This window comes from Heterodontus francisci, chromosome 34 (assembly GCF_036365525.1).
Source record: "Heterodontus francisci isolate sHetFra1 chromosome 34, sHetFra1.hap1, whole genome shotgun sequence".
NCBI classification, from domain to species: Eukaryota; Metazoa; Chordata; class Chondrichthyes; order Heterodontiformes; family Heterodontidae; genus Heterodontus; species Heterodontus francisci.
Window position 1 is genome coordinate 10,827,131 of NC_090404.1, and position 18,681 is coordinate 10,845,811.

At 44.9% G+C, this 18,681-nt stretch overlaps 2 protein-coding genes across 2 annotated transcripts in view; one reads left to right on the forward strand and one right to left on the reverse strand.

Annotated features, from left to right (window-relative positions):
* Window positions 1–18,681, reverse strand: part of LOC137348617 (uncharacterized) — an 86,269-nt gene that overhangs the window by 26,686 nt on the left and 40,902 nt on the right. Inside the window, exons 19-22 of the mRNA XM_068013896.1 lie at window positions 11,009–11,168; window positions 9,810–10,176; window positions 4,678–4,827; window positions 1,413–1,479 (exon numbers count right to left, since the gene is read on the reverse strand). Coding sequence (XP_067869997.1) covers window positions 1,413–1,479; window positions 4,678–4,827; window positions 9,810–10,176; window positions 11,009–11,168 — 744 coding nt within the window. The remainder of the gene's footprint in view (window positions 1–1,412; window positions 1,480–4,677; window positions 4,828–9,809; window positions 10,177–11,008; window positions 11,169–18,681) is intronic.
* On the forward strand, window positions 4,348–12,089 carry LOC137349042 (zinc finger protein 664-like). Its single transcript, XM_068014317.1, has 2 exons — window positions 4,348–4,801; window positions 10,407–12,089. Exon 2 carries the CDS (start codon window positions 10,515–10,517, stop codon window positions 11,013–11,015), a length of 501 nt encoding a protein of 166 aa, XP_067870418.1. The 5' UTR covers window positions 4,348–4,801; window positions 10,407–10,514; the 3' UTR covers window positions 11,016–12,089.

An 18,681-nucleotide genomic window follows, 5' to 3' on the forward strand; every position in this document is an offset into this window, starting at 1 on the left:
TTGTCTCCACAGCTACCCTGTCCAACCCATTCATAATTTTAAAGACCTCTATCACATCACCCCTAAGTCTTCCCTTTTCTAAAGAAAAAAAGCTCCACCCTGTTCAATTCTTTCCCGATAGCTGTAGTTTACAAAAGCATCACTGACATAGAATCATGGAATGGTTCCAGCACAGGAGGCCATTCAGCCCATCGTATCTGTGCTGGCTCACTGAAGGAGCAATTCACCCACTGCCACTCCTCCACCTTCTCCCTGTAGCCCTGAACATTCTTCCTTTTCAGATAATAATCAAATCCCTCTTGAAAGCCTCAATTGAACCTGCCTCCACCACACTCAGGCAGTGCATTCCAGATCCTAACCACCCACCTAGTGAAGACGTTTTTCCTCATGTCACCATTGTGTCTTTTGCTAATTACCTTCATTCTGTGTCCTCTGGTTCTCAATCCTTCCACCAATGGGAAGTTTCTCTCTGTCTATTCAGTCCAGACCCCTCATGATTTTGAATACTTCTATCAAATTCCTGTCAACCTTCTCTTCTCCAAGGAAAACAGTCCCAACTTCTCCAATCAATCTAATTAACTGAAGCTGTATTGTGTGACTCTGTCAGATCTTGATGTGATGGTTGGTTTGAGTTTGCTGTGTGTAAATCCTCCCCTTCTAACCCACTGAAAAAGTAGTTTATAAAAGTCATCACTGTCAGTCCAGGATAGAAATTCACAACATTCTCTCCTCCTGCTTCCTGATCCACGATGACTGCGCAGGCTCCCTGTTTCACATTTCCTCTGAAAAAGATTCCAACCATTAACCCGGGCTTGTCTCCGGGAGAAGTCCCACAGCTGCCACCCCACTCAGTAGAAACATGGGAACTGGAAGGATCTTATTCAGGGTGTGAGACCTACACTGGATGTTTGTAAATCAAATAATGTTCCCTGTTTTATATTGGGGCATGGGACTGCACTCGGTGTGTGTGAAGCCCACATTGCCCCAGGGTTTGTTAACGCACTCCCCCAGCTTCCTCCTTTGTGTTCCATTTTCCGTGCTTTAGCTCTCACCCCTTCCCCATCTCCCAGAAGCAGTATAGGGATCCCCTTGTCCTCACCTTCCATCTCACCAGCTTCCATATTCAACACGTCATCCTCCATCATTTCCCCCACCTCCAGTGTGATGCCACCACCAGACACATCTTGCCCTCCCCTTTCAGCATTCTGGTGGGACTGTTCCCTCCGCAACACGCTGGTTCAAACCTCTATCACATCCAACACCGACTTCCCTTCCTGTGCAAACACAGGAGATGTAATACCTGTCTTTTAACTCCTCCTTTCTCACTGTCCAAGGCCACAAACACTCCCTCAAGATCAAACAGTGATTTACTTGTACTTCTTTCAATTTAATATACTCCATTCACTGCCCACGATGCGGCCTCCTCTATTGTCAGGGGATGGGAACCTGAGGGGTAGCTCAAATTGGAAGGAAGTAAAGCTGGTAACAGGAGACAGAAAAGTAGCAAGTGACATTAGAAGGCAGGCAAAACAAATGCGATCATCAACTAGGCTTAGAATGCAGAATGTCAAGAAGACAAGGTTAGGGGCACACTAACTGAATGCATGCAGCATTAGCAACAAGGTAGATGGTTTAAAGGCACAAATAGAGGTAAATAGGTATTGCCATAATGGAAATGTGGCTGCAGGGTGACCAAGACTGGGAATTGAATATTCAAAGGTATTTGACATTTTGGAAGGACAGGCAAAAAGGAAAAGGAGGTGGTGTTGCACTGATAATAAGGGATAGGATCAGTAAATTAGTAAGGGAGATCTCAGATCAGAAGAACAAAATGTGGAATCTGTTTGGGTGGAGCTAAGAACAGCAATGAGCAGCAAACATTGGTAGGAGTTGTTTATAGGCCACTAAACAGTAGTGGTAGTGTGAGGCATGGTATTAATCAGGAGATTAGAGAAGCATGTGGCAGGGGGAATACAGCAATCATCGGTGATTTCAATCTGCATATAGACTGGGTAAACCTAATGAGCACTAATACTGTAGAGGACGAGTTTCTGGAATGTGTTAGGGATGGTTTTCTAGAGCAGTATGTTGAGGAACCGAGTAGAGAATAGGCTATTTTAGATCTAGTTTTATGTAATGAGAAAGGGCTAATTAATAATCTTCTTGTAAAAGAACCTTTAGGGATGAGTGACCATAATATGATAGAATTTTATGTTTGAATGTGAGGTAGTACAATCTGAAGCCAGTTTGTTAAATTTGAACAAAGGTAATTATGAAGGTATGAGGAGCAAATTGGCTGAGGCGGATTGGGGAAATACGTTAAAAGATCTGACAGTATGTAGGCAATGGATAGTCTTTAAAGAAATATACATAGTTTACAGCAGCTATACATTCCTTCAAGGCACAAAAACCCCAAAAGTAAAGGCAGTCAACCATGGATAACAAAGGAAGTTGAGGATTGTATAAGATTAAAAGAAAAGGCCTATAAAGTTGCCAGAAATAGTCGTAAACCTGAGGATTGGGAGGATTTTAGAATACAGCAAAGGAGGGTGAAGAAACTGATAAAGAAAGCGTGAATAGAATATGAATGTAAGCTAGCAAAAAATATAAACATGGACTGCAAAAGTTTCTATAGGTACATAAAAAAGAAACGTTTGGTTAAGACAAATGTGGGTCCATTACAGGCACAGTCAGGAGAATTTATAATGGGGAATAGAGAAATGGCAGAGAAGCGAAATGATTACTTTGTGTCTGTCTTCACCGAGGAAGATACAAGAAATCTCCCAGAATTAGAGATCCAAGGGACTAGGGGGAATGAGGAATTGAAGTAAATTAGTATTAGTAAGAAGGTTGTATTGGAGAAATTAATGGAGCTGAAGGTTGATAAGTCCCCAGGACCTGATATCCCAGAGTGTTGAAAGAGGTAGCTATGGAGATAGTGGATGCATTGGTGATCATCTTCCAAAATTCTATAGACTCTGGAGCAGTTCCTGCAGATTGGAAGGTCACAAATGTCACCCCACTATTTAAGATGGGAGGGAGAGGGTAAACAGGGAATGACAGACCTGTTAGCCTTACATTAGTCGTTGGGAAAATGCTAGAATCTATTCTAAAGGATGTGATAAATGGACAATTGGATAATAATGATCTATGATTGGGCATAGTCAACATGAATTTATGAATGGGAAATCATGTTTGATGAACTTGTTGGAGTTTTTTGAGGATGTTACTAACAGAATTGATACAGGGCGTGGTATACTTGGATGTGGTATAGTTGCATTTTCAGAAGGCTTTTGATAAAGTCCCCCAGAAGAGGTTGGTTAGCAAAATTAAAGCACATGGGATGGGAAGTAATATACTGGCATGGATTAAGGATTGGTTAACAGGCAGAAAGCAGAGAGTAGGAATAAACGGATCATTCTCGTGTTGGCAGGTTGTGACTAGTGGGGTACTGCTGGGATCAGTGCTTGGGCCCCAGCTGTTAACAATATATATCAATGATTTGGATGTGGGGACCAAATGTAATATTTCCAAGTTCACAGATGACACAAAACTAGGTGGGAATGTGTGTTGTGAGGAAGATGCAAAGTGGCTTCAAGGGGACCTGGACAGACTTAGTGAATGGGCAAGAATATAGCAGATGGAATATAATGTGGAAAAATATGAGGTTATCCACTTTGCAGAGTATTTCTTAAATTGTAAGAGATTTGAAAGTGCAGATGTACAAAGGGACCTGGGTGTCCTTGTCTATATGTCACTGAAACATGCGGGTACAGCAAGCAATTAGGAAGGTTAATAGTATGTCAGCCTTTATCACAAGAAGATGTGAGTAGAGGAGTAGTGAAGTCTTTCTTCAATTGTTTAGAACCTTGGTTATACCACATCTGGCGTACTGTGTGCAGTTATGCTCCCCTTACCTTAGGAAGGATATTATTGCCATAGAGGGAGTGCAACGAAGGTTCACCAGACTTGTTCCCGGGCAGGACTGTCCTCTGAAGAGAGATTGGGGAAACTGGGCCTATATTCTCTAGAGTTTCGAAGAATGAGAGGTGATCTCATTGAAACCTACAAAATACTTAAAGGGTAGATGCAGCTAAGATGTTTCCCCTGGTTGGGGAGTCTAGAACCAGGGACACAATTTCAAGATAAGGGGGAAGCCACTTAGGACAGAGATGAGGAGAAATTTCTTTACTCGGAGGGTTGTGAATCTTCTCTCTCCCTCTACTCTGGCTGGGTTCAGTTCTCCAGCCCCTGTGTTGCAGACTGAGAATCAAATCAATGAGTCAATGATTTTCTCTCCTGGTCACTGGGACCCTGAAGCCCCGCCCACTCTCTGTGTCGTCACCAAGATGGCCGCGCATGCGCTCAACCACGATGGCGACCCTGTTCCTGGGGAAAAAAGCCCGGAGCTGCAAACGCGGGACCTGGAGATTCTTATTCGGGGTTTGCGGCCAACACCGGGTGTTTTTCCGCCACTTACTGGCTGCAGATGCGACTCACAAGCTCCTCCCTATCGCGCCAAAGGAATATATTAATTACAATAATTGATTTGATGTGAAATAGTTTATTTTATAAATTCAATCCTGTTTCTCTCATTGTATTTCCCAACTCAGATTCATGGCCTCATTTGTTTTCTTCCTCTGAGCCCCTGAACTCCCTCTGATAGGGTCATGTTACCGAGAGCTGATTGATTGTCCTGGGAAGCAACAGGAAGAAGCTCAGAGGCCGGAGGGCCAAGGGAGCAGCGGCTTCTGGAAGCAATCGCGGCCTTTGAGAGCTGCAACCTGAGGCTGCTAGTCAGGTGAGTCAGTGTGAACCCCTGGTAAACTATTTATCATTTCAAAGTGAAATCAATGTTTCTTTTATCAACAAAACACTTTAACATTTGTCAGTATTTTGTTTTCCTGGAATTCCTATCCTGAGTTTCAGACACTTCAGAGCCAAGTGGACCAGTGTATAAGAATCATGATGGGCAGCGCAGTGGTTAGCACCGCAGCCTCACAGCTCCAGGGACCCGGGTTCGATTCTGGGTACTGCCTGTGTGGAGTTTGCAAGTTCTCCCTGTGTCTGCATGGGTTTCCTCCGGGTGCTCCGGTTTCCTCCCACATGCCAAAGACTTGCAGGTTGATAGGTAAATTGACCATTATAAATTGTCACTAGTATAGGTAGGTGGTAGGGAAATATAGGGACAGGTGGGGATGTTTGGTAGGAATATGGGATTAGTGTAGGATTAGTATAAATGGGGGGTTGATGGTCGGCACAGACTCGGTGGGCCGAAGGGCCTGTTTCAGTGCTGTATCTCTAATCTAAAAAAATATATAAATTTAAAGCACAGAAAGAGGCCACTTGGCCCATCGTGTCTGTACCGGACGAAAAACGTTGCACCCATTCTAATCCCGCCTTCCAGCATTTCGTCCATAGCCCTGCAGATCACGACACTTGAGGTGCATATCCAGACTTCTTTTGAATGAGTTGAGGGTTTCTGCTTCAACTACCCTTTCAAGCAATGAGTTCCAGACCCCCAGTACTAACCACTTTAAATCTATGCCCCCTACTCACTCACCTCTCTGCTAAAGTAACCAGACCCTTCACCTCCACTCTAACCAAGCCCATCACAACTTTGTACATTTCAATCAAATCTCCCCTCAGCCTTCTCTGTTCCAAGGAGAACAACCCCAGCCGATCCAATCTTTCCTCATAATTGCATTTCTCCAGTCCCGGGAACATCCTCGTAAATCTCCTCTGTACCCTCTCTGGTGCAATTACATCCTTTCTGTAATTAGGTGACCAGAATTAGAGTTATACAGCACAGAAACAGGCCCTTTGGCCCATCGTGTCTGTGCCGGCCATCAAGCACCTAACTATTCTAATCCCATTTTCCAGCACTTGGCCCATAGCCTTCTATGCTATGGTGTTTCAAGTGCTCATCTAAATACTTCTTAAATGTTGTGAGGGTTCCTGCCTCTACCACCTTTTCAGGCAGTGCGTTCCAGATTCCAGCCACCCTCTGGGTGAAATTTTTTTTCCTCAAATCCCCTCTAAACTTCCTGCCCCTTACTTTATATCTATGCCCCCTGGTTATTGACCTCTCCGCTAAGGGAAAAAGTTTCTTCCTATCTCATCTATCAATGCCCCTCATAATTTTGTATACCTCAATCATGTACCTTCTCAGCCTTCTCTGCTCCAAGGAGAACAACCCTAGCCTATCCAGTCTCTCTTCATAGCTGAAACGCTCCAGCCCAGGCAACATCCTGGTGAATCTCCTCTGCACCCTCTCCAGTGCAAACACATCCTACCCATAGTGTGGTGCCAAGAATTGCACACCATACTCAAGTTGTGGCCTAACCAATGAGTTATACAGTTCCAGCATAACCTCCCAGCTCTTGTATTCTGTACCTTGGCTGATATAGGAAAGGATTCCATCTGCCTTCTTAACCACCTTATCAACCTGTCCTGCTACCTTCAGGGATCTGTGGACATTCCAATATCCCTCACTTCCTCTACACCTCCCAGTATTCTCCCATTAATCGTGTGTTTCTTTGCCTTGTTTGACCTTCCCAAATGCATCACCTCAAACTTCTCCAGATTGAATTCCATTTGTCACTTTTCTGCCTACCTGACCAGACCATCAATATCATCCTGCAGCTTCCAGCTATCTTCCTCGCTATCTACCACATGGCCAATCTTTGTGTCATCTGCAAACTTCTTGATCATGCCCCCTACATTTACATCCAAATCGTGAATATATAGCACAAAAAGCAGGGGTCCCAGTGCTGAGCCCTGCGGAACGCCACTGGAAACAGCCCTCCAGTCGCTAAAACCCACGTCAACAATTACCCTTTGTTTCCTGCCACTGAGCCAATTTTGTATCCACCTTACTGCATTTCCCTGGGTCCCATGGGTTTTTTTGTTAAATCCGTCTGCCATGTAGGACCTTGTCAAAAGCCTTGTTAAAATCCATGTAGACCACATCACTGCACTACCCTCATCTATCTTTCTTGTTACTGCTTCAAAAAAATTGATCAATTTAGTCAGACAACATCTTCCTTTAACAAATCCATGCTGACGATCCTTGCTTAATCCATGCAGTTCTAAGTTCTCCTGTCTCTCAGAATTGATTCCAATAATTTGCCCATTACTGAGGTTAGACTGACTGGCCTGTAATTACTTGGTCTGTTCTTCACTCCCTTTTTAAACAGAGGTACAATGTTAGCAGCCCTCCAAACCTCCGGCACCACACCTAAATCCCGTGACGACTGGAAAATGATGGCCAGACTTTCCGCTATTTCCTCGCTCACTTCTTTTAACAGCTTGGGGTACATTTCATCTGGTCCTGGTGATCTATCAGCTTTCAAGGATGCTAATTCCATTAATACTTCCTCTCTCCCTGTGTTTATCACATCCAATACTTCACACTTTTCCTCCTTAACTACAATATCTGCATCGTCCCCTCTTTTGTGAAGACACGAAAAGTATTCATTAAGAACCATACCAATATCTTCCGCTCCTACACATAGGTTACCTTTTTGGTCTTTTATGGGTCCTACTCTCTTCTTAGTTATCCTCTAAATGTATTGATAAAACATCTTTGGGTTCACCTTGATTTTGCATGCCCTCTCTTTGCTTTCCTAATTTCCTTTTTGATTTCATCCCTCCACTTTCTATACTCCTGTCGGCTTTCTGTAGTATTGAATTCTCGGTGTCGGACATTAGCTTTCCTTTTCTGCTTTATGTTAACCTGTAGGCTCCTTGACATCCATGGGGCTGTAGATTTGGCTGTCCCAACCTTTTTCTTTGTGAGTACATGTTTACTCTGAACGCCTTGAATCTCCCCTTTGAATGCCTCCCACTGCTCTGACACTGATTTACCTTCAAGTAGGTGTTTTCAGTCCGCTTTTGCTAAATCGCTCCTCAGTTTAGTAAAATTAGCCTTTCCTCAATAGAGAACTCTAACTCCTGTTCTATCCTTGTCTTTTTCCACAATTATGTAAAAACTGACTGAATTATGATCATTACCACCAAATGCTCTCCCACTGCCACTCCTTCTACCTGCCCATCTTCATTGTCTAAAACTGCACTATGTCTTGTTGGACTTGCTACATACTGGGGAAAAAAGTTCTAAATGGACCTCCAGAAATTCTGCTCCCTCAATTCCTTTCACACTAAAACTGTCACAGTCAATATTAGGGTAGTTAAAATCCCCTACTATTACTGCCTTATTGTTCTTGCACTTCTCAGAGATTGACCTACATATGTGCTCTTCTATTTCCTTTTGACTGCTTGGGGGTCTATAGTAGACTCCCAGCACTGTGATTACCTCTTTTTTTTGTTCCTTCGCTTAATCCACATGGCCTCATTTGATGAACCTTCCACATATCATCCCTCCTCACAGCTGTAATAGTTTCCTTGACCAAAATTGCCACTCCCCCTCCTTTCTTATCCCCCTCCCTATCGTGTCTGAAAGCCCTGTAACCAGGAACGTTGAGCTGCCATTCCTGTCCCTCCTTAAGCCATGTTTCTGTAATAGCTATGATATCATACTGCCACGTGTCTATCTGTGCCCTTAGTTCATCTGCTTTATTTGTTATAATCCTTGCATTGAAATTGATACTCTTGAGCACTGTCAAACTCTTTTTTTTTAATTTTCTAACCCTCGTTTCCTCTGCCTTCCAGACTCATCCATTAATTTTCCACCTTCCATTTTCATTTCTAATTTTGTCCCAGCTGAGTCTACCCTCAGGTCCCCATCCTCCTGTCAAACTAGTTTAAACCTTTCCCAACAGCACGAGCGAAATGTCCCGCAAGCAATGCATTCCCGGCTCTGTTCAGGTGCAACTTGTCTGGCCTGTACAGGTCCCATCTCCGCCAGAGCCGGTCCCAATGCCTCAAGAATCTAAAGCCCTCCAACCTGCATCAACTTTCCAGCCACGCATTCACCTGTCTTATCCTTTTATTCCAGGAATTACTTACGCGTGGCACTGGGAGTAATCCGGAAATTGCTACTTTTGACGTCCTGCTTGCTAATTTCTTACCTAGCTCAGTAAACTCTTTCTGCAGGACCGCATCCCTCTTTCTACCTATGTCATTGGTACCAATGTGGACCATGACTGCTGGCTGTTCACCCTCCCCCTCCCTCAGGATGCTCTGAAGCAGCTCAGTGATATCCTGGACCCTGGCACCAGGGAGGGAACACACCATCCTGGATTCATGTCTGTGGCTGCAGAAACGCCTGTCTGTTCCCCTGACTATCGAACCTCCTATCACTATCTGTGCTCATCTAATTCTGGCATCTTGTTTCTCTCTGATTTTTTTAATTGCTTCACCACTTGTGGCAGTGCTTTCAGTTGTCTGGGCCCTAAGCTCTGGAATTCCCTCCTTAAATGTCTGTGCCTCGATTTCCTCCTTTACGATGCTCGATTAAACCTCCCTCTTTGACCAAGCTTTTGGTTATCTGACCTAATATCACCTAATGTGGTTTGGTGACCAATTTTGCTTTATAACATTCCAGTGAAGTGCCTTGGAATGTTTTATTACATTAAAGACGCTATATAAATACAAGTTGTTGTTTGTTGGCTGGATTCATTTGGGCAGAGGATGAGACACAGGTTCAGGTGGTGATGGACATCCTGGAGCATCATCGACCACCAATAATAATTATGTAACATATCGAGGACTCGAAACGGAAACATGCCCCCAATTAGATACATAAACAAAATTAATTCTTTTGAGGCAGAGAGGTGTGACCCAAGTCAAGTTAAACACATGCTTGTGATACAAAACCTCATCATGTAGGACGAGTGAGTCCTTACTTGGTGTGAGAGACAAGGGAAAGTCTTTCCCGTGGTGTACGGCCTCTTTGACTATAGCCACACCAGGGTCGGTGTCCTGATAGGTTATTAAATCAGGTATAACTGGAGTCTGTCGTACCGGTGCCAGTGATTGTGCTTTGGGTGGATCCCATTGAATCCTCTCCATAGCAGCTTTCCTGGTGAGTATGTCTGCCTGGTTATTACCGTCACCCTCTTCACTAACTCCTGTTCCTGATCTACCTTCACCTTCCAAACAGCAATTTGTCCTGGACACTTCCCAGCAATATCCCAGATCATTGGGAGTGGTGGGTGAGCGGTTTCCTTTCTGCTGTGGGGAAGCTGTGTTTTTGCCAGAGAGGTAGATATTCTGTGAGGGAATTACAACCAAAGGAGCTGTCAGAATAGATGATGATTCTGTCAGTAATGGTTTAAGGGCTGTGAGCCAGTTGGATTTTTACAACATTCTGGCAGTTTTCATGGTCACTTTCTGGTGTCGGTCTCAAAATTTACTAGATTCATTCAGCTCAATTTCACAACCTGCTTTTATCTTTTTTTTCTCTCTCGCTCCCTTTTCCCTGTTTTAAATTCATTTTACAGGTATTAGAAGGAGAGGATTCACAGACAGGGAGCTCAAACCAAACATCACTTTAACATCTGACAGTCATTCACTTCACCGCGATGTGAATATATCATCAGCCTCAAAACATGGAAGGGAAAAACACCGTTCACAGTGGGGAGAAACCGTACACGTGTTCTGTGTGTGGACGAGGCTTCAGCCGATCATCTGGTCTGTCGAGACACAAGTGCAGCCACACTGGGGAGAAACCGTGTAAATGTGGTGACTGTGGGAAGGGATTCAGTTACCCATTTGGGCTGGAAATTCACCAGCGCATTCACACTGGAGAGAGACCGTTCACCTGCTCAGTGTGTGACAAGGGATTCACTGATTTCTCTGCCCTGCTGAAGCACCAGCGAGTTCATACTGATGAGAGACCTTTTAAGTGCCCAGACTGTGGGAAATGCTATAAAAGTTCTGGGGAACTGACGTGTCATCAACGTGTTCACACTGACGAGAGACCATTCATGTGCTCTCACTGCGGGACTGGGTTCAGGCGATTAGCTGACATGAGCGGAGTCACACTGGGGAGCGGCCGTTCACCTGCTCTGTGTGTGAGAAGGGATTCACTCAGTCATTCCACCTGCTGAGACACCAGCGAGTTCACAAGTGACTGCAGGGGTTGGTTTCTTCTGTTGTTGCTGTTAATTACATCCTGGACTGTGTCCATGCTGGCCAACGAGTAGCCATCCAGCCGAATCACACTTTCCAGCTGTTGGCCTGTAGCTTTGTAGATTATTGCACTTCAAGTGCATATCCAAGTAGTTTTTAAATGTTGTGAGGGTTTCTGCCTTTACCATCCTGTCAGACAGTCGGGGTTTGTTTCTGCTGATGTTAAACTCCAACCCAGTTATAGGGGTTAATATTCTGGAAAACTGAAATGTATCAGCTTTGGTTTAAACACATTGTTTTCTTTCCCACCTGAGTGTTTAACATCACCCGGCTGGAGCTCAGAAAGGACAGTCTGGGGGGAGGATCGTACAGCAGGAACAGAACTTCAGCCTGAACACAGTCCTTCAGGGTGACACTGAGAGGCTCAAACGGCACTTTGGTCTTTCTCGTCTCTCGTCACTGACAGCAAAGTCCCCGCGTGGGTTAACCCTGAGGAGTGTAAGAAATGTGTCCCAGCCGCTCTCTTCTGTGGTTCAGAGCTCCTGGGCACGGAACAGAAGGCTCCTTTACAACTGTGTTTAGAGTCAGGAAGAACAACGGTGAATGAGATTGGTGTAAAGCTGTGATCTGTTCCTAACTGAAATGTCAGGTTTATGTTTCCAGGCTAAAAATAACTGTTAATAATCTTACAAAGATTTAACATGTTTGTGTGTGAGAGATCTGAGTCCACCATTTTAACACCTCTGTGAAATAAATTGGTTAAAATCTGCATGAAAGTCGCAAATTGAGGAGTTCACAGGAGCCTGTTAACCGGTGGTACAATTATGCAACAGACATTTGATCTGTAGATAATGAAGAACTTGTAACGTTTCCATGACTTGCTTGTTTTGTTCATGTGTGCTTCCCACATACTGTCCCTTTAAATATCTACCTCAATCCCACAGGCAAGCAGTGGGACTGTCATCTACAGTGGAGTCAATGGTTATGGTGGGATGAGAGTGCAGGAAAGTGGAGTTAAGGCCACAATCAGATCGGCCATGATCTTATTAAATGGCGGAGCAGGCTCGAAGGGCCAAATGGCCTACTGATGCTCCTATTTCTTATGTTCTTTTGTTAACACAAAAAATAAGAAACATACAAAAGGATGAAGCTGTGTCTGTGCCTTTAACTGTATGACCCCTTGATGAATGAGTGATGTGTTTAGTTGACATTCTGGGCAGTCTCCTTATTCTGATCATTAATACGGTTTGCTGTGACCCACAGAAGCACAGAATCATTACAGCACAGAAGGAGGCCATTCGGCCCATCATGTCTGCACCAGCTCTCTGAAAGTGCAACTCCCTCAGTTCCATGCCCCTGTCTTCTCCCCATAACCCTGCACCTTCTTTTCATATAACTGTCTAATTCCCTTTTGAATGCTTCAATTGAACCTGCCTCCACCACGTTCTCAGGCAGTGCATTTCCAGACCTTAGAGTTATACAGCACAGAAAGAGGCCCTTCGGCCCATCGTGTCTGTGCCGGCCATCAAGCACCTATCTATTCGAATTGCTTTTTCCAGCACTTGGCCCGTAGCCTTGTATGCTATGGTGTTTCAAGTTCTCATCTAAATACTTCTTAAATGTTGAGGGTTCCTGCCTGTACCACCTCTTCAGGCAGTGCGTTCCAGATTCCAACCACCCTCTGGATGAAATTTTTTTTTCTTCAAATCGCCTCTAAACCTCCTGCCCCTTATGTGTATGCCCCTGCTTATTGATCCTTCCACTAAGGGAATAAGTTTCTTCCTATCTAACTTGTCAATGCCCTTCATAATTTTGTAGACCTCAATCAGGTCCCCTCTCAGCCTTCTCTGCTCCAAGGAAAGCAACCCGAGCCTTTTCAGTCTCTCTTCATAGCTGAAATACTCCAGCCCAGGCAACATCCTGGTGAATCTCCTCTGCACCCTCTCCAGTGCAATCACATCCTTCCTATAGCGTGGTGCCCAGAACTGTACACACTACTCCAGCTGTGGCCTAACTAGCATTTTATACGGCTCCATCATAACCTCCCTGCTCTTATATTCTATGTCTCGGCTAATAAAGGCAAGTAGCCCATATGCCTTCCTAACCACCTTATCTACCTGTGCCGCTGCCTTCAGTGATCTATGGACAAGTACACCAAGGGCCCTCTGACCCTCTGTACTTCCTAGGCTCCTGTCATCCATTGTATATTCCCTTGCCTTGTTAGTCCTCCCAAAATGTATCACCTCACTTCTCAGGATTAAACTCCGCCCATCTTACCAGCCCATCGATATCTTCCTGTAATCTAAGGATTTCATCCTCGCTATTTACAAATCCACCAATTTTGTGTCATCTGCGAACTTACTGATCATACCTCCTATATTCACATCTAAATCATTAATGTACACTACAAACCTTAACGACTTGTGTGAAAAGTTTCTCCTGTCGCTTTTGCTTCTCTTAACAAATACTTTAAATCTGTGCCCTCTTGTTCTTGATCCTTTCATGAATGGGAACAGTTTCTGTTTATCTACTCTGTCCTGATCACTCATGATTTTGAATGTCTCTATGAAATCACCTGTCAGCCTTCTCTTCTCCAATCTATCTTCATAACTGAAATTCCTCATCCCTGGAGCCATTCTTGTGAATCTTTTCCTTATGCTCTCACGTTTTTCCTCCAGTGCGGCGCTCAATACTCCAACTGCAGCCAAACTAGTGTTTTATACCAGTTCAACATAACTTCCTTGCTCTTGTACTGTACTGTTAATAAAGCCCAGGATACTGTATGCTTTATTAACCACTCTCTCAACCTGTCCTGCCACCTTCAATGACTTATGCGCACATACACCCAGGTACCTCTGCTCCTGCACCCCCTTTAGAATTGTACCCTTTATTCTATATTGTCTTTCCATGTTCTCAAAAAGTAGATAAGTCCCCAAGGCCTGATGGGATCTACCCCAGAATACTGAGGGAGGCAAGGGAAAAAATTGCTGGGGCCTTGACAGAAATCTTTGCCTCCTCATTGGCTACAGGTGAGGTCCCAGAGGACTGGAGAATAGCCAATGATGTTCCTTTGCTGAAGAAGGGTAGCAAGGATAATCCAGGAAATTATGGGCCGGTGAGCCTCACGTCAGTGGTAGGGAAATTATTAGAGAGGATTCTTCGGGACAGGATTTACTCCCATATGGAAACAAATGGACTTATTAGCGAGAGGAAGCATGATTTTGTGAAGGGGAGGTCGTGTCTTACTAATTTGATTGAGTTTTTTGAGGAAGTGACGAAGATGATTGATGAAGGAAGGACAGTGGATGTTATCTATATGGACTTCAGTAAAGCCTTTGACAAGGTCCCTCATGGCAGACTGATACAAAAGGTGAAGTCACATGGGATCAGAGGGGAGTTGGATACGGAACTGGCTCGGTCATAGAAGATAGAGGGTAGCAGTGGAAGGGTGCTTTTCTGAATGGAGGGATGTGACTAGTGGTGTTCCGCAGGGATCAGTGCTGGGACCTTTGCTGTTTGTAGTATTTATAAATGATTTAGAGGAAAATGTAGCTGGTCTGATTGGTAAGTTTGCGGACGATGCAAAGGTTGGTGGAGTTGCGGACAGTGATGAGGATTGTCAGAGGATACAGCAGGATATAGATCGGTTAGAGACTTGGGCGGAGAAATGGCAGATGGAGTTTAATTCGGACAAATGTGAGGTAATGCATTTTGGAAGGTCTAATGCAGATGGGAAGTGTACAGTTAATGGCAGAACCCTTAGGAGTATTGACAGGCAGAGAGATCTGGGCATACAGGTCCACAGGTCACTGAAAGTGGCAACGCAGGTGAATAAGGTAGTCAAGAAGGCGTACGGCATGCTTGCCTTCATCGGTCGGGGCGTAGAGTATAAAAATAGGCAAGTCATGCTGCAGCTGTACAGAACTTTAGTTAGGCCACACTTAGCAATTCTGGTCGCCACACTACCAGAAGGACGTGGAGGCTTTGAAGAGGGTACAGAAGAGGTTTACCAGGATGTTGCCTGGTCTGGAGGGCATTAGCTATGAGGAGGTTGGAAAAGCTCGGATTGTTTTCACTGGAACGACGGAGGTGGAGGGGTGACGTGATAGAGGTTTACAAAGTTATAAGCGGCATGGATAGAGTGGATAGTCAGAAGCTTTTTCCCAGGGTGGAAGAGTCAGTTATTAGGGGACATAGGTTTAAGGTGAGAGGGGCAAAGTTTAGAGGGAATGTGCGAGGCAAGTTCTTTACACAGAGGGTGGTGAGTGCCTGGAACTTGTTGCCGGGGGAGGTGGTGGAAGCAGGTACCATAGAGCCGTTTAAGAGGCATCTTGACAAATACATGAATCGGATGGGAATAGAGGGATACGGACCCCGGAAGTGCAGAAGGTTTTAGTTTAGGCAGGCATCAAGATCGGCGCAGGCTTGGAGGGCCGAATGGCCTGTTCCTGTGCTGTATTGTTCTTTGTTCCTACCAAAATGAATCACCTCACATTTCTCTGCGTTGAACTTAATCTGTCATCTGTCTGTGCATTCCACCAACTTTATGTCCCTTTGAAGTTCTACAGTATCCTCCTCTCAGTTCAAACTGCTTCCAAGTTTTGTATCATCTGCAAACTTTGAAATTGTGCCTTGTGCACCAAGGTCTAGGGCATTACTATTTATCAGGAAAAGCAAGGGTCCCAACACTGATCCTTGGGGAACTCCACTACAAACCTTCCTCCAGCCCGAAAAACATCTAGTAACCACCACATATTGTTTCCTGTCACTCAGCCAATTTTGTATTTATGTTGCTACGGTCCCTTTTCTTCCATGAGCTACAAGTTTGCTCACAAGTCTGTTGTGTGGCACAGCGAGCCTCGGCCGAGTGAACCCACTCTGTGTGGTGCTGGGTCGTGGTTTCTTGTGTTTCTCGCCATCTCATTTACTGCACCTCGTCCCAGCGATTCACGCTCCTATCTGAGGATCACAGCCAACTGCATTCAATGGATCGCAATGGCGGGTCCCATTCCCAGAATACACCGCGCGATGGAATCCGCCCGAGTCTTGTTGCAAGTAGGGGGAGGGACTGCGCGCGCAGCAGCCGGAGCCGGGAGAGCGAGTGCGGGGACAGCAGAGGATCAACCGGGGGAGGCGGAGCCGCAGTGCTTTGAACAGGGAGCGCGGCCTCAGGGTCACAATTAGAGGGCACCGCAGCTCACAGTGTTTGTACCCCGGGGACAGGGGAGCAGAGCAACTGGAGCCCAACTTGCTGCAAATGGTTTGAAATTAAGCTGATTTATGAGAGAGTTTGGATCTTTATTCTCAGGGAGTTGGACATCAGACTGTCTCCTGTCAATATAGAGTTGCATTGAGGGGCCTGCAGCATCTTTGAAAGAGTTGCCAATTACTCCCACCCCCCTGGCCTTTCCCCAGAGCCCTGCAAACTCTTCCTTTTAAATGTTTATCCAATTCCCTTTGGAAAGTTATAATAGAATCTGCTTTCACTGCCCTTTCAGGCAGTGCATTCCAGATCACAGGAATCCGCTGCGTATTTTGCCAGTAATTTCATGTGTTTATTTGTTCCTCTTTTGTTAAATACATTTGCTGAGTGGACTTAAGTTTAAATTTAAACCACATTTGCAGGCCAGATCATCGAAGATGAGAGAGATGCTGTGGAACATAGGCTACGTCCAGTAGCTGAAAGTGATTTACAGACTGGGTTTTGTGTTTAGTGATCCCGGGCATGTTCCCAATACCGACCCTGGATCCCAAGGCTAGGAGAGGCACTCTGGAAGGTATGGAGAGCTGGGACTTGTTCATGAGAGTAACCAAAAGTATGAGAACTGAAATAATCTGGAGTTAGAAAAGAGAAAAGGCCCAAAAATGGAACAGTCAGTAACAGGACATCAATTAGACTCCAATTATCTTAGAGAAATCAAGGACTCAACACAGTGTTTGAAACAAAGCTGATTTATTTGATAGATATTAAGATATTAAACCGCAGCCCAGTGAGAGTGATTATTAACATTAGCAGAAACAAACCCCACTTTCAGGATGAACAGAAGGGTTGAGTCCTGGATGTGATTAACAGCAGCAAAACCAACAGAATCCAACACATGCTGCAACAACTTTTCTTGATAGAGCACTTTGAACCTAATGAAATGTCCCAAGACACTTTACAAGGACTGTATACAACAAAATATACCTCTGAACCACATAAGGACATATCAGGGCAGGTGACCAAAAGCTTGGTCAAAGAGGCAGTTTTCAAGAAGCATCCACAAGGAGGGAAAAGCAGAAAGGAAATCAGACCCTCCATGTCCCAGCTGTATCATTGTATCCAAAACGTGAGAAAGTGCATGGAAAAGACACCCGTCCATTTGGGAAGAAAATTTGAAAAACTAATTTACTGCTCTGCTTTTGAACAAAGTGTTTGCTATTCCCACAGTCACTGACACCAGTTTCCTCCTGTCTGACATAAACCAACCCCACAGTCACTGACACCAATCTCCTCCTGTCTGATATAAACCAACTCCACAGTCACTGACACCAATCTCCCACTGTCTGATATAAACCAACCCCACAGTCACTGACACCAATCTCCCACTGTCTGATATAAACCAACCCCACAGTCACTGACACCAATCTCCTCCTGTCTGATATAAACCAACCCCACAGTCACTGACACCAATCTCCCACTGTCTGATATAAACCAACCCCACAGTCACTGACACCAATCTCCTCCTGTCTGATATAAACCAACTCCACAGTCACTGACACCAGTTTCCTCCTGTCTGACATAAACCAACCCCACAGTCACTGACACCAAACTCCTCCTGTCTGATATAAACCAACCCCACAGTCACTGACACCAATCACAATCTGTCTGATATAAACAAACCCCACAGTCACTGACACCAATCACAATCTGTCTGATATAAACAAACCCCACAGTCACTGACACTAGTTTCCTCCTGTCTGACATAAACCAACCCCACAGTCACTGACACCAATCTCCTCCTGTCTGATATAAACCAACTCCACAGTCACCGACACCAATCTCCCACTGTCTGATATAAACCAACCCCACAGTCACTGACACCAATCACAATCTGTCTGATATAAACAAACCCCACAGTCACTGACACCAATCTCCTCCTGTCTGATATAAACCAACCCCACAGTCACTGACACCAATCTCCTCCTGTCTGATATAAACCAACCCCACAGTCACTGACACCAAACTCCTCCTGTCTGATATAAACCAACCCCACAGTCACTGACACCAAACTGCTCCTGTCTGATATAAACAAACCCCACAGTCACCGACACCAATCTCCTCCTGTCTGATATAAACCAACCCCACAGTCACTGACACCAATCTCCTCCTGTCTGATATAAACCAACCCCACAGTCACTGACACCAATCTCCCACTGTCTGATATAAACCAACTCCACAGTCACTGACACCAATCTCCCACTGTCTGATATAAACCAACCCCACAGTCACTGACACCAATCTCCTCCTGTCTGATATAAAGCAACCCCACAGTCACTGACACCAATCTCCTCCTGTCTGATATAAACCAACCCCACAGTCACTGACACCAATCTCCCACTGTCTGATATAAACCAACCCCACAGTCACTGACACCAATCTCC

What these genes read in the sequence shown, in the direction of transcription:
- LOC137349042 (XM_068014317.1), top strand. Translation starts at nt 10,515, where the DNA reads ATGGAAGGGAAAAACACCGTTCACAGTGGGGAGAAACCGTACACGTGT.